The sequence below is a fragment of the Lonchura striata genome, chromosome 3 (assembly GCF_050655825.1).
Source record: "Lonchura striata isolate lonStrDom1 chromosome 3, ASM5065582v1, whole genome shotgun sequence".
NCBI lineage: Eukaryota > Metazoa > Chordata > Aves > Passeriformes > Estrildidae > Lonchura > Lonchura striata.
Genome location: NC_140705.1, coordinates 53073667 through 53090393, shown reverse-complemented (window position 1 = coordinate 53090393; position 16727 = coordinate 53073667). Strand labels below are relative to the sequence as shown.

The 16727-nt window shown below is 38.3% G+C and overlaps 1 protein-coding gene across 12 annotated transcripts in view; it reads left to right on the top strand.

Moving 5' to 3' along the window:
* Positions 1–16727, top strand: part of PTPRK (protein tyrosine phosphatase receptor type K) — a 376393-nt gene that overhangs the window by 182272 nt on the left and 177394 nt on the right. For all 12 annotated transcript variants that reach the window (XM_077782214.2, XM_085576521.1, XM_021547162.4 and 9 more), the window contains exon 6: positions 4583–4757. In XM_077782214.2, the coding sequence (XP_077638340.1) occupies positions 4583–4757 (175 nt within the window). The remainder of the gene's footprint in view (positions 1–4582; positions 4758–16727) is intronic.

Genomic DNA, 16727 nt, shown 5'->3' with positions numbered 1-16727 from the left:
TCAACCCCCTCTCTTTTTTTTCCCCGTAAAAAGGAGATATTTTTCTCTTTACATAATGAATAAACCCAGGAATGTTTTGGAACATGTTGTTTACAAATGCCCTTTCCTCAAGGCAGCAGGGGTTGTAATGCCCTGGGCTGGTGGGGTTATCTTTGCAGCCCTTGTGCTGCTGGTGAAGTTCTGATTGCAGTTTGGGGACTGGGTTGCCCAGACCAGCTGTGGACTTGTGCCCCGCTTACCACGCATAACTTGCCCTCTCCTCTGCTGCCAGTGGCCGTGCAGTGAATCCGATCACAAGCTGATCCGTTTGGTGATGATAATATATGGGCAGGGAGAGAGTATTCAGCAAGATTTTTCATATCCCAGGTTGTTTTTTTTTGCATGAGCACTGGAGGGAAGGTGAGCAGGGGCAAGTGCAGGGCAGCTGATAGGGCAGTGCTGCTGGAGTAACGCGGGTGTCACTGCAGCCGAAGCGTTGACATCCTCTGATCTCTGGAGGCATCCCAGCATCCAGCCGAGAGCCCGAGAAGGCAACCAGAGTTGACTGTAATTATTAGCAATAGAGCAGGCTTATTTTAAGGTGTTTACAGTAAAAAAAGGATGGGGATGTGTAAGGTTGAACTGTCCAGGCTTATAAAAATCACTGGTGTGAAAACAAGGGTTCTGGAAAATTTAGAGGGAGCATCACTGCAGAGAGGTATCTCATTGCTATGTAAGCAAAAAAAGCAAAGCTTACCACTTTTCAACCTGAAAAGTTAAGGGAGAAAAACTGATAAGTTTTTAATTTGTATAAGATATGCACTTAAATTCTACAAATTAAATATGATGTTGGAGTTTAGATTCTTTTCGTTCCACTCAGGTTCTAAAAGATCTACTAAAATTGCATTTCATATTTATTAAATGCTTGATTTCTTTCATAAGGCAAATGAGAGATATTTAAGACTAATTGTTAATTTACCTAAGATTGTTTTTAAGCTGTGTAGGCTTTGCTGTTGACTTTATTTAAAATATAGATGATCTAATTTCATTGCCTGAGGAAAGTTTAATAAAATCATGTTCCTATCAAATTAAAAATAACCTTGAAGTCAGAGTGATTTATTTAAGATTGTAATTTTAAATGCCTGGAATGCCAGAATTAAGGAGGTTTTTTCACAGGCTAATATTTCTTTTAATCAAGTGTTTAGAGAGAGTAGTTCTTTGTGAAGCCCGGAGTTATTTTCACAAAAGAGGAGAACTGCCTGGTGATGACCTCTCTTAAATGAGCAATTCAGGGTTATCAAATCAGACAGCAAGAGACTGGAGGAACCAAAGATCACACAGGGTACAGCCATTACCCATTAGTATAACTCCACATTAATTTTAAATTGAATTTTTAAAACTTAATTGAGCAGCATTTTCAAGATCTGTTCAGTGTGAGCAGGACATAAATTGAAACAGTATGTACCAGGAACTCTTAATAAGCAGAGAGCACTGCTGCCTTTCTTTCCTCTCCTTTAAAATCAGTAGTAATGTTCTGACATTAAAAAGAAGAATTTAATTAAGAGATCGTGACAGTGCATCTGAACTCTGACTGGCTAATGGGTTACCAGTGTAAGGGATATGTGCTGAAATGAATGCAGGATTTTTTCTTTAACATTCATTTTTTAAATGAGAACTGTCATCTGTTCAAACTTTTCATAATTTTAATGATGGAAAAATAGTCTAATGGATAATCTATATATGAAGAAGGACTGTGAAAATGTAGCTGTGAAGTTATTTCCGAAGAAACAAATTCTAATACAGAGAAATTAGAGCAACTGCTCCAAGCCTTGTAAGATAATATGATAGGAAATCACTGATATAAATAAAAAAAGAAGATCTGAGATGTTGCTCTAGAATTGTAAAGCTTGTAAAATTTTATTTTAATTAATTTTTCTGGAAGTGAATTAATATTTCATTTAAATAGAAGACAAATTCACTTTGTTTCTCAACTTGAAGCATGCAGATGAGCTTAAGTAAGCAAGTTCTGATCTTTAGAGTGTAAATTATTTTATATAATGTAGCTTGGATGTGCTTCTCTGCTGCAGACTAAGCATTTGGCATTCCAATTTAAAGCAGTGGACTTACTGGAGTCCTACATTTTAGAGAACTTCCTAATATGTATTTTCCCTTCATAGCAGAACAAGAATGACTGCATGACATGATTTTCTTGTCAAGCCTGCTATCATATAAGGTTTATAGATACACCTTTGGTTTATTATTGGCTGCTTGGTAATTTTGACAATCATATGGCAAGTTTGTGTTTAGTGGGGGGAGTTTGACTTCTGTCTGCTGGGTGGCTATGATGTGACAAGGCCATCAGGACAAGCTTGAGAGAAAGAAAATACCATTAATTTTGTTTATTTTGGTTATTTCAAGGCACTAGATCCAAGGTTTATATTAAATAAATAAACAAATTAAAAACAAATTTCTGACAGTCCAAACCTTTGGTTGATACTGGGGAGGGGGCAAGGGCTGAGGAGGGGAGGAGGGTGGGGAGTGCAAGTCTTGAAAAGCCTGTTTTCAGATCCAGTATTTTCTATCAAAAGAAGCCAGCTAGCTGGAGGAGAAGGTGTACTTCCCACAAAATAATTTTCCTGTTATTTAAGCATCACTGAAATAAAGCCTTTAACATCATCCCTCATTTGTTTGATATTGGAATTTAATAATTTCATTGACTCCTGAAGTTCAATAAGGCTTTTCATGTGCAGGAGTATGTGCAGGCATCAGAAAGCTTCCTTAGCTTTTCTAACTTGGAGACAAATATCCCCAGAGGGGAGGATGGAGCCTGTGTCTGTCACAGGGAGACTTGGCTGCACCACAGCTGGTCCAGGTGTCCTACAGCCCAACATCCATTGCTTTTGTCCCGGGAACAGCCTCTCAGAGACCATCCCTGTGATTGATTGTGGTTGTTACGAGATGATGACAGTTTTAGGAAGGAGCAATTCTTACACCTTTTGGAAGTGTCACGTGTGCCTTTTTGTTCTGGAAATCTGTTTTTGCTCTTGGTATCTTGTGGGTTTTTTTTGGCCCAGTCATGCAGACAGAGCTGACACCTGAGGAAATGACAGAGAGTGTGGCTGGGTGAGGGAAAGTGGATGGTGTCTTCCTGCAATGAGAAAATCACACCAATAAACCCACAGTTGGTAAAGATAATGGCATGGTCTGGCATGTACTGGAATGTGAGTGACTGAAATCTGCCTGCTTGGTGTAAATAGAAATAATCTGTTTAAACATTTGAATAGTTAGAGTGAATGCTTGTTTCAGTGGTGATGGAGCCCTGATTAATCTACCACAAACCTTTTAAAGTGACTAGCCCATGCTAGGATGACAAAGGGTAAATGTAAAATGTTATGATGTACTCCTGTCTGTGACAGGAGGCTGGCTGATATACACATGCAGCATTAAATCATCTCCTTATTTTTTTGCCCTTTGTGTTTTGCCACAGGCTTTCAGGTTATTAAATTGTGTGGCTCAGCAGTAGTACTTTTGGTGTTAGAAAGCTTGGAGTTTAAAACCCCAATGAAGTTTCCTATTCCAGGGGTTGATTAGAGCTAAAAATGTTCACAGAGGTCACGCTTTGCTATGTGTTGAGCAGAGTGAGTGGTTACAAGCAAATGCTGCCATCTTTCCAGGGACTGAGGAGTGCTGAGTGCTCAGAAACTGTATCCTGGTCAGGAAATAACATACAGTTGATCCGTGGGAGAGAGCAGTCACATTGTTTTCTTTGTGTATGTTTCTGGGTGGTTTTTAATGCTGACATTTGGAGGAGGGTCTGTTCTTCAACTGAAATCAACATTGAGAATTTAATGTGAATGGTAATAAGGAAAAAGGATCCCACAAGAGCTCAAACTGTTTCTGTCTTACTGACCTGTCACCTGGCCCTGCATCTCCAGACAGATTAGATTTTTCAGTGATTTGTGCTATCTATGCTTTTTTTAAGAACTCTCTAAGCTCCTTTCTTTAAATGAGATCTGTGTTATGTCTCTTTTAATGCCTTCCTGCCCTCCACTCTTTATTTCAGGTAGCTTTAGATGTGGTGCTTAGTATAACAAAGCTAAAATTTTAGAAGGTATTGAACTTGGACAGATAAAAGGTAGCAGTAAAAAGGAAACATTGGTTGGTTGGTGAAAAAGAGCTGTTGGCAGACCTTTGAAATAACTCAATGCCAGGTTTGTTTAAATATATCTTACAATGCACCCACTGTATGTGTTGTAAATCTGCTTACAGTTGAATGAATTTTCTTAGGAGTACAACTGCTACTGCTGGGTTGTCCTAGGATTATTCCAGCTGTAATGTGGTTGCAGTTGAGTATGTGATGGTCATGTTTTTGTGCCAGTGCAAAATCCTGATAATACTTTGCACTGCCAATTTGATTTTATATTGAGTACTGCTTGTTTATTGACGGGACCTCAGTACTGAGCTCTTCCACCATGGAAATGCATGGTAGCAGGGTCTGAATGCATTTGGGTTGAGGGTTTTTGTTTCTTCTTTGTATGATGGTAATGATAAATGTCTTTTATATCTTTTGAGTTAACTCTGCCTTGGCTACTCTTATTTTCAGAGAAGAAATGGGGAAGATATTCCGGTTGCTCAGACTAAAAATATCAATCACAGAAGATTTGCAGCTACCTTTAAGTTGCAAGAGGTGACAAAAACCGACCAGGATTTATACCGCTGTGTAACTCAGTCAGAGAGAGGTTCTGGAGTCTCAAACTTTGCTCAACTTATTGTTCGAGGTAAAGTTTTATTTATTTTCATTTTATACATTTAAATGCTTTTAATACCAGTGCTTTCTGCTTACACTTTTTATTTAGCCTACATATACCTTGATCTGAAACGATCCTACAAAACAGCCTAGTGAAACTCATAAGATGAAAGACTGGTTTGCAAAGCTTCTTAAAATTGCTTTCCATGGAATGCACCTGTGAAAAACCCTGATCCCACAGTGTGTGGAATGTGCCTGCATGCTTTTCTGGGAATACAATTTGTTGAACTTAAAGTGCTAATCAGCTTCCACCAATACATAATGACCATTCCCTTTTAAAATCTATTGCCTTGAGCATACTGTTAGTAGAGCAAATAATACATTGGTCTGTTACGTGGGAGATAGGTAGATTAAAAGACTTGTAAACTTTTGCCTACCCAAGGACTACTGGGAGCATCGTGGAGATATTCTGTGATGATTTCCAATACAGAAATAAATGGAAAGAAAAGAAAATTTGCTGTTCCACCTTGAAATATTTTTTTGTTTGAAATGAATTCAAAAGCCTGCTGGTGTCCAACCATAGCTTGTTTGTGGTGTGATCAAGTTGGAGAGTTTTTTGGTTTTGCAATATTTTGTTTTGGAAACATGCAATTTTGACTGGCAAAGGATGTGGTTGAACATAGAAGTTCAGTTCTCACTTCCAGGCTCTATGGCCTAGAATAAGCTATTGAACCACTCCTTACCTAACTATGTTACCTCCAAAACTGCCTGTTTCATTCTTAGTTGTGGTGAAGTTTCGTTTTTTAACTGGGAAAAAAGGAGTGGTGTACAAAGTCTGTTTGTGGGGCTGCTGCCTGGTGGAGGGCTTGTTTTGGCCAGGTGGGTGCAAGGTTCCGATACCTGGTGGGCTCTCACTCGGTTCGTTGGTGGAGCAGCAGGCTGTGCTCAATTTGGCACCTTGTAGTCAGACATTGCATCTGGAACGGGGACAAGGCAGGTAAGCTTGTCCTCAGCTTGTAGAAATTAAAGCTGTGTCAGAAATGCCCTGACCTATTTTTTGTCTGGTATTTGCTGGCAGAGGTATTTTCCCTGGGAGACCAGTTGATTGAGGTCAACCAGGTTTTATTGCTGCTATAAAACATCAATAAAAATAGGCCTTGCTGACTATACAAAAGATTTAGACAACATGTTAAGAGCTTCTTTGTACTCTGTTAGATGCACCTTTTGTCTAGGAAACTGCAAGATGGTCTTCATCCTAATAAATTGAAATAAGTCCTGTTGAGGCATGAAAACAGACAATTGTTAGAAAGGCAGGGCAAATCAATGTATTTATCCAATAAATTAAGTTCCTCTTTTTTTTCCTAGTATAAAACTGCAATAAAATGGTATTAAGAATAGTATTTGTCTCAGAAAAAACCCAACAAGAATATAAAGTTTCATAGTACCATCTTTTAAAATGCATCATATTGTCCTGCTGAAAAACTTAGGCAATTTCATAGAAAACACCATATTTATGTCTCAAAACATAAATTTTATATTTAGTTATATATAATATATGTATATGTATATATATATATATATAGCAGCTATAGACATTTTTTAATTTTGATATTAATTTTACTTTTTGTGTGCTCTTTGTTGGAAGTCCAAGAATATAAACTTTTTTTTTATATATACATATATACAGACATATACATACATATATAAATAAAAGTATTAAAAAATGCCCTCAAAGATAAATCATCCAAGACCATTTTCTTCTATTTGACATCATGGTAGAGAACAAAGGTATATGTTTTATAGTTGGATTTATTGCTTGATGATGTATTTGAAAAGCAATATACAGTAATATATTTTCTTGTTTGTCTGGATAACCGCTAAATAAATCTTGTTAGCCAAAAATGCATAGCCATACCCTTAGGGATCAGCTACCCTGGTGTTAAAACTGTACTGAAAATTAACCATAATGACAGGTCCTATATCTCAGTGGCACTTTAAAGCTGACATCCTGCTACATGGATACAAAAGATGATAATTTTAGAAGAAATTTTTGGGCCACTGATATGAATTGCCTTTAATAAGAGCTGGCATAGTATTGCCCGTTGTCAAAGATGACCCAGGGGGAAGAGTTTATTAGTGCGTTTCCTTCTAAACTGGAAGTGACAAGGCATGCTTGGGGCCCTTTTGTTGCTGTTTGTAACAAATGAAACTTTCACTGCAGAATTCTCATACTGAAGAGTATTGATCTGTGTGTTCTCACAGCCAGAGGAGGGGAAAAAAAGGATGAAACACAATTTACTTTGTCGTGGTTTTAGTATTGCTTCCAGATAATTCTGAGTAACGATAGGGTTTTTGGTTTGTAGAAGCCAAACTTTATTGACAACACTGTTTATTAGGGAGTGAAGGGTGAGGAACAGGAGTTGTTGCACAGTAACTCAAAATCATGGCCAAGATATGGATATATCTTGGTATGTATCCCATGTCTATACAGATATCTGATACTATAATACAGGTGTAAAGGCATCTGATACTTTCCTGATGAACAAACTTAAGTTAGTCTTGATGAGTAATGAAAGTTTTCAGTTCTATAATGTACATTATGTTGAAACATCTTTATTTCATTCTGAGCTTTAGCAGAAGAATTACTTTAAGTGGAGTTCTAAACTCTATTACAAATGTAGTTACCTGGGAGGGATTGTATACATTTCAAGACCCTGGAAGGGATAACTCAATTACTCTGATTAGTTTTCTGAAGAAAAATTGAACTAGGATAGGATTTGTAATTAAATTATGAGATTTTACCAAAAGTAGTTCCAGTCAATGATTTAAAGTCTCACCTTTGTTTAGAGCTGGTCTTCAGCTTCCAGCTCAGTGGCTGCACTGTATTGATTTTTTTTACATGGTTTCTATGGCCCTGCTATTATTCTTGGATGCATGTAGAAGGAGTTTTTCCTTTCCCCTTCCTTTTACAGGAAGTTTGGTAGTTTACAGTAATGACAGGAAGTTGTCGTTACGGTTAGTTGACTTACCCTCCTGAATATGTCCATCAGATTAATTGTCTATTTATATTTTCCCTGGTAAATTGGCAATTTCTGGGAAGGGAGTTTCTTTAAGTCTTCAGGGTTGTCTGCACTGGAACTTGAGGGAGATGCTGGGAGAAAGGAACAGTATTTGTAGTATTTGTGATAGGTAGGAGTGAACAAGAAGCCCCTGATCATTTCTTTCTTTTTTACTTGTTTCTTACTGGCTTTTGAGAGCAAGTGTATCTCAAAGTCTCTGCTGCTTAGTGTGCAATTGTAGGAATGAAGTGCCCAAAGAGATCGCCTGTACCCTGGCTCATGTGTTATTTGATATATACAACTGTGTAGTCTTTCTGAGTTACAAATGTTCTGATCTTCAATCAGTAGAGAAATTTGCCCCATAATCAGTTCTTGTACTGCTTCATTGTTCTGTGCTCTTAAAAATATACTGGAATCTTTCTCTGAAGTTGTCAGTATTTGCCAGAAAAGTTACCTTGTGCATCAAGAGATGAGGCAGTGTCCAACATAGCAGCTGTGATCAACTTCATAGTTGGCATGGCGTGTTAAAAGTGGCTGTGAGATGGGGATGAAGCTGATGTTGCATTCTCATATGGTTAGTTAGCAAAGTAGCTGCACATTGTTAGAAAAATAATTGTACACAACTTGATATTGTGCTATTACATGCTTCAAAATCAGCAGGAAATATGTCCATTTTAGTTTATGGAGTGGATCTTGCACATATGATTTGGAAGAAAATGTTTGTTAGAATGAAAGATAAGGTAGTAGAATAACGGATAAAAACCTCGAAATGTATAAGTCAAATGTAGCATTTGTTAATAATAATCATAATAATAATAGTAATAATAATGTGGAGAGTTCTGGTTCTACTGATAAGTTTATAAGTTTTATTCGAGCCATAAATTACAGCAATTTTTAATGGTTTTTACTGCATGATTTTTTTCTTTTTAACATTTCTTCATCCAACCAAAACATCTGTGCTGGGTTCAAAGCAAGTGGAGGTCTCTGCCTTGAATTATAGTTTCAATATGGAATTGTCTTCATGCACCTGATAAGTCCTAGTTAGTAACAACAGACAAAAGCAGTTTTCCTCTGCTGTCTTCTGAATGTTCTTCCAAAAATCCTAAGTTCTAAGAACTGGACTATTTCTAGGCATCTGGCCTGTTTGGATATCATTATTTCTTGTGTTTGATATGACATTGCTAGCAGTCTCTCTTCTAAGTCATCAGGTTCAAGTTTTGGTGGGATTTGTGATTATGTTTGACTTTGTTAGCCTTATTGGGCTGAGTTTGTCATCAGAAGCAGCTCCTGTTGCGCAAGCCTGGCAGTGGTTTTTCTGCCCTTCCTGTCTGAATGTCTTTAGGGATTTTATATAGGAAAGTTAGTAATTTGGCTCGTTACTGGTGATGCTAGAACACTGTGAAGATGGAGTTTGCCCCTGGCAAGTAATTCTCATGGGAGCATTATATCTTTTTCTCTTATAAGAAAGCTTTGAAATATTTCCATTTGAGAAAGCTGTGGACTGAAATGCACTTTCCAAATTTTGCTGGTGCTTGTTTTGTCTGGAAAAATAAGTGAAATCTCTAAGCTTGCTTCAGATGTGTGTATTCAATTTTGTGACTTGGTTTATTTGTTCAGTATAATAACAGACTTAAAAATATGTCAAGGATAGCACTAGGTGGCAAGTAAAAAGTAAATACATCAGGTAGCATGAATTTATATTCCCTGCTTGCAAATGGACTGAAGTATTTTTATACCAATTTTGCAAAATGCCCCATATTTCTGTCCTCCATTATTAAGTTCTCAGATAAATAGGAAATTTGTTTAAAAAAAAAATCCTCTCTGGTGATATTACCCACCATCATAAATATTAGACAGTTTGGGTTATTAGTGATGCTTTGTAATGTGTTCAGAAGTTCAGTCTCGAAGAGACAGTGGCTTTGGACTGTATCTTTGAAAAGTCTTGAGGAGGGCCTTTGGTGTGTGTTTTTCTGAACTCACTGAATTTCGGACCAGAGAGGAAATTGAGGAGAGAGATTTTACAGTCCAAGTTATTGAAATTTGTGGGCTTTTCATCAATACCTTGTGCACCGGCTTATAAACTGTAAGGGAGGGGAAGACCAGTAACCAGTGGGGATAGGGATAGGGGGTGGCTCTGAGATGGGGTGATATAACGTGGTCTAATGGGGGAAGGATATGAGAGGGGCCCCAGGTCCTCGCCCAATCACCCGCTGCCCTGAGTAGAAGCTTCTGGATGGATGGGAAGGAACACCGAGTGACAGACAAGGCACCTGGGAGGGGTAAAGGGAAAGACTGTGCCTCTTCCAGGGTGATGGATAGATACTGGAAAGGCGGGAAGGGAGGACAAGGCGGGAAAACTGGGGATAAACCAAGTTGTACATGGGGGTACAAAGGAATAAACCAATACATAATACAGGGATAATAAAACATACAAATAATGCAACTCCACATCCTTGGCTAAGTTTCCTTTTGAATCATCAGCAGACTTCAATAGAGGTATGCAAATATTTAATTTGTGTCAGAAGACCCCTGTGTCTGTTGTGCTTGGTTCATAAGATGCATTCCTGGAATATTGATATTAATACTGGTACTCTCTTAGACACTCAGCTCATCTTCAAAATTACTTTATACTCTTAAGTTTCCTCATTAGTCGTAGCCTAGTTCTCTCATGGCTGAATCCCGGCAAGAGCAGATGACAATGTCATAATTTGCAGTAGTTAGAAAAAGAAGGAAATTACTTTGTGAACTTTTTCTAAACCTTGCTAATAAAACACAAATTGTGTTTTGAGTGTATTTAGGTATAAGCATTCATCAGAGAGTCAGGGATCCAATTAACTTGATAGTTTTGTGGCATTCTCTGGTTTTAATTTCTCTCCTGTATTAAGATCTTATCCTCTTTAAGTAGATTTAACATGTGAATCTTCCTATTTTTCAATCCTGTTTCTTACAGCAGGTAAAGAGAGGGTTTCACCCTGAAGTCAAATCCTGCTTCCTTTACATAAAAAAGAATGAAATGCCTCAGAAAGTCTTCATGCTCATAATGAATAAATTGAATGAGATAGGAGTCTCAATGTCGTCATTCATCTAAATATCAGAAAGCATAGCAGCTTCACTTTCTGCTCAGGCAACTCTTGTGTGGCAGTAACTCTGCTCAGCTCCGTTGCTCAGGCAATATTTGTCTCTGGTTTATATAATTAAGGGGTGCATTGCTCATTTTCTTCAGAAAGTACAGGAAAGCTGTGTTTGCTGGAGAAGCAGGAGAAAATAGTTTTGACAGGATTTTTCAAAGAAGCCAGAGAGACTGATTCACGTGAGGTAACAGAAATTCCAGGTATTTGGCATAGGCTCCATTCCATCTTTCTGTGTTGAGCAATCTTGGCTACACAGGTTTACATTTGAAATGAAAATCACAGGATGGCTGAGATTGAAAGGGACTTCTGGAGGTCATCTGGACCAAACTTGCCCTGCTCAAGCAGAATCACCTAGGGCCAGTTGCCCGGGATCATTCCAGATGGCTTCTGAAAATCTCCAAGGGTGGGTATTCTGTAGCCTCCTTGGGCAACCTGTGTCAGTTCTTACCCTCACAGTTAGAAAAAGTGTTTCCTATTGTTCAGAGGGACCTTCCTGTAGTTCACTTGGTGCCCAGGGCCTCCTCTTCTGTCACTGGGCACCACTGAAAAGAGCTTGGCTCTGTCCTCTTTGCACCCTCCTTTCAGGTGTTCATACACATTGGCAATATCCCCCGAGCTATCTCATCTCCAGCTGACTCTCTGAAATTTTTTGTATTGTGAGATGATGCTTTATTGTAGCTCTGATGTGTTCTTCAATTGTAGCTCTGATGTGTTCTTCAGGAAAACCTGAAACATTTAAGGTAAAGCACGTTTTGCTTTTATTTCACAAGACATGAATTTTGTACTGCTTGATATAGGCTAAATTAATGTTCTCATTAGGCAAAAACTAGCAATTTCAGTGTTGATATGCATCTTCTTAATGTGTTCTCTGAATGTAAAGATGACTGGTCTGGATCAGAGCAAAAACCCAAGTCCTATAGTTCTGTGTCCTGCCCCAATAGCCAGTCATTGGGCAGAGTATCAGAGAAAAGTGGATGTAGAAGCATCCTTTGCCAACTTAAGAGTTTTTCCCAGGGGTCCACGGTTCAGATGTTGTCTAAGTGAAGGGCAATACCCTCTCAGCCTGCACATAAGTATTGTGCCTTAGTTTCTCACTCATAAGCATGCAGGAACCAGAACAGATTAATGATTAACTAATTCGCTTGGTGCGAGGGCCTTTTTCTATTTATAGTTTTCATTGCCTGGTGTATGTTTTTCCCTGACATCCATGATGGATGTTGATGCTTTATGGCACTTTGATTCACGAGTCCAAGCAGCATGAATTCTTTTTGTGTTTTCTGCAAGGCTTCATGCTGCCTGCATGAGAGCACATGGGATAGCTTCTGTGGAAGTTCTTCTGTCTGTTCTGCTTGCTTCTCAGTGGCAAGAAGCATGATGGGAATAGTCTTTTCACATGCTCTGGGTGGAAATCAGAACAAAAGAAAAAAGAGGAGGAGGAAGGCTAGGAACACTGACAATTAGCTGGATTGATGTTTGCATAGCTATTTCTGCTCTTTTCTGAAAGCTGCTTTTCTATATTTCAATATTGTTGCATTTTTAGGCATCTGATCACATCTAGAACTACATATATCTTTTCTTCTGTCATTTCTAATTAGTAGGTGTGACACTACTTTGTGTGTCATTAGGTGTGACACTACTTTGTGTCCAGGAATGAACATGTAGCAGGCCTGACTGGTTTTCTGATGGCCATCTTTGACCATGTTACATAAATGTTCAGGCAGGAATGTGCTTTCAAAGCAAATCTCCAGGAAAAAGGCTCTTCCCTGCTTGCCAGGCAGTGGACTGCTACTTGTTCTTGTCAGCTTTTGCGGAGATCTTGCCATGGCTTGGCAAAATAAATACAGCTGCACGGTCAATGAAAATCAGTGGGAGCCTGTAATGGGTGGTGACCTGGGATGATCTTGACTGAGAGATTGGTCAAGGGCTCACAGTTGCAGAGGAGTCAGCTCTGTGCTGTCAGGCTTTGTGCTGGCTCTAGGTAATATTCCTCACAGGTTTCCTGCCTCTGTGGCAGACCAGGTATTATCAGCCCCCTTACAGGCAGCATAAACTGGGTATCACCTGCTCTGCCTAATCCAGCAAAGCCGAGACACGATGCAGCTTCACTCAGCCTGATTCAAAATGGTGTTGCTGGTGATACCACAGATCATCAGTGATTGCATGACTGTTTAGATGCTCTCCTATACCTCTGCCATTTTCTCCTGTGCCTCCTTATTGTGAAATTACTTAAGTGAATCCAAACACAAAATAAAGCATTTAGGAAATTAAAATGTAATCACTTTGAATAGTGGGATTCTTGTTGGCCTTTAGGCTTGATAAGAGTCAGTGCAAAGGAAAAAAAGAGGCAAGGGAAAAGCTTTTGGCAGGTGTCACTTCAGGGAGGAAATAAGAGGTTTCTTTGTTTCTAATATCTGTGTTTTATCCAAGTACAGTGACATGAAGATCATTTGCAGTAAAGTGATTTTTCTCATCTTAATTAGAGATGTCTCCAGACTGCCCCACCACATCACTGTTGTATTTCACTTGGATAATTTCCCTTCCAGTATCTGGTCTGTCTACATTTATTTAAATTAAATATTTCATTTGAATACTGCAGCTCTGGATGGTCTTTCTCAGTTTAAATGCCACTGACATTACCACGGAGGTTAAAATATTTACTTAAATATAGACAAAGTTCCCTTACTTGCCATCATTTTCCAGTTTTGGGGAGGGGAAAACCCCTCTAGGTTTGACATCTCTGTATTGTGCAGAGTTGTTAAAAAGGGGGCTGATGAGTAGATGCATGGTAATGATGGAAAGGAGTGCATTTGGAATTCAACATAGGTGGCAGAAAATGCAGGATGTCAGAGAAGCCATATATTAAAGGGAATTTGAATTGGAAACTGAATCCCAACCTGCCACTGGGGGCATTTTGATCATTTTGATTTATTAAACTTTTATAACAGCATTCAGACGAAGCTGAATTAAAACGCTTAGTCTTGGGTGGTTTATGGTACACAAGTCATCATGCTAGTGAAGTCTAGCCATGATCAATGTGGAGTTAATTTAAGTTGCTTTTTTAATGCAGGTGCACCTGTGTGCTTTAGTATGTATTTAAAAATCTAACAGTGTTCTAATGCTGAATCACTTAACAAAAATACAAAATGAAGGCACATCGACATTTTTTTTCAGCTGCATTTGAGTGAATCTTGCTATTAAATTGTAGTTGAACTGCAGGAAAACAAACTGCATATATATTCCTATACCAATTTTATATATTGATAAATGTACACACATTATAAAATGGCTAGCAATGAAAATATAACTATTTCCTTGAAAACAGGTCATAGTACTAAAGACACAGGTGCTTGCATTGTACCCTTCTGACCATCTCTCATCCTCAGCAGCTGTACGTAGCCTCAGTGAGCCCTGTCCCTGCAATAAAAAGAAATCAATTACTATTAGAGTGGCACTGCAGGTTAAAGGCATTACAGGTTCACAGTCAGTTTTGCAGCAAGGAGATGATACTTCGCTGCAAATGGGGAATGATGCAAAAGATGGATGAGACAGAGTTCAAGGAGCAGTACTGTGAGGGTCTGGTGCTATCATTCCAAGCTGTCTCAGAGACATGATGGATGATTCAGTGGCAAGAAGCAATAATACCCACTGATGAGAGATTCATCTCCAGATCTTAAGCCCACTGCATGCTGTCTACCTGTTGGTGTTCTAGTGGCAGAATGATTCCTGATGTGTTATGAAGAGCTAAACTATTGTACTTAAGCAGCTAGTTTGGAATGTTGAATTTAGTAACCTAGATTTTTTGCCAACTTCTAGGAAAACAAGCAGCATATCAAATGCTCCTGCACATGGTGAATTTAATTACCTCTTATTTATGTGTGGTACCTGTTGACAGGATCTTGTAAGCTGTGCTAATATGATAGGTAATTTGTTACCTCCAGAAATCACTTTCTATGTGCCCTCTGATCATTATTATGAAACATGATAAATGATCTAGCTTATGAGGTGTAAATGAAAATGAAATGGATAATTTGATTCTATGTCTAAATTGTCGCTGGAAAAGTTGTTGCAATTACAATGGAATTTATCTCATAAAAATATGCTTTGCAATGTGCCAGTGACCTTTAATCATCTTGGTTGGGGAGTTATTTGAAGATAATTTTAAAAAGATTACAAAAAGTTTGCTCAGAGTAGTTTGGATAGAAGATTTTTTCTTTCCTAAAGAGTTTTAAATATTTATCTGTTTAATAATTCATATTGCAGAATTTTTTCTGCAGTGTTAACTGCTGGAATATTTGCAGAATTATATAGAAAGTGGTGAGAAACATATCTGCCTCTCCTGAAGAAGAGGGAAGGTTAGCTACATGCAGAAAGATAGATTTCTTCCTGCTGAGATGCAATGTTGAATTTGGATGTGTCGGTTTACTAGAGAGCTTGTCATTGAGATTGATATGGAGCTGCTAACAGGCATGTCTTGGAGAACATTTAAGGAGTGTTACAAGGAAAATGAATGTGTTTCTCTCCCCAGTTCCCCAACTATGTTCACAGTGCTAATGGCAGAGTCTGTGTCCTACCTCCTCCATGAGGAAGAATGACAAAGTTGCATTAGAATTCGAATTTTCATGACTTCCCTAATTTTTTTGAGATTTTTATTTTACTTCTTTTTAAAGTTCATTGTTTCCAGGACCTCCTATATAACATTTCATATAGTTATTCTGTGTCCATTTTCTTAGCCTTTTGGCTTGTCTTGTACTGCCAAATGATTTGGGTGTACCATCCCAGTTGATGTCTATATGCAGTAAAAAGTGAAATTTTTCACTTTCCTGACTTCTTTACTATTAAACAAAAAAGAAAATTTCTATTGATGGTTTTGTAGACTAAACAGAAACAAAACTCAGTGAACAGTGTTAGGAAAAAGTGAGAGCACCTTCTTAGGAATTAAAAATTGCTTAGTTTTGACATATTGACCTTACAGACTAATAAGGGTAATGGTCAGTAGGGATGGTAGGGAAAAGCCTCTTTACAGTCAATTTAAAGTTACATTTTTCCTTCAAGAAAGGAGGATGTAAGTACAAAACATCACAGAATTATAGAATTTTCAAGGTTGGAAGAGACCTTTAAGACCATCAAGTCCAACCATCAACTCAGCACTACCACAGTAACCCCTGAACCATCACCCAGTGACAGATCCAGGCAACTTTTTAAACACCTCCAGGGATGGTGACTGCACCTCCTTCCCAGGTCACCTATTCTAATGCTTGACCATCTGAACAGTGATAAAACCTTTTTCTGCTATCTAATATGAATCTCCACTGTCTCACCTTGAGGCCATTTCCTGTGGTCCTCTAACTGCGGGCACAGCAGGAGAGATCAGTCCCCATCTCACTGTAAACTCCTTTTAGGGAGTTGTAGGGAGTGATGAAGTCTCCTGTGAGCTTCCTCTTCTCCAGACTAAACAAACCCAGCTCCCTCAGCTGATCCTTATAAGACATGTTTTCTTGACCTTTCATGAGCCTGGATGCTCTTTTCTGAACACACTCCCTAATCAATGTGGTCTGAAAGGTGCAGACATGGTATGGTGTTTGTTCAAGGCTTTTAAAGCAGAGATAATTTTCAATGAGTTCTAGTTTTATTAATAATGATTGTTCTAACTTAGTGTGAATTTGTTAATTGGAATAAATAAATGCCAGGGAAAATACTTTGCCTAATTTAGAGTTTTTGTCTGGAATTTTCCATAAATAAATGGATTATAAGGTAAATGAGTTTGAACTTTACTTGAATGTACCAGGCATCTTATAGATTGTGAAATATAGA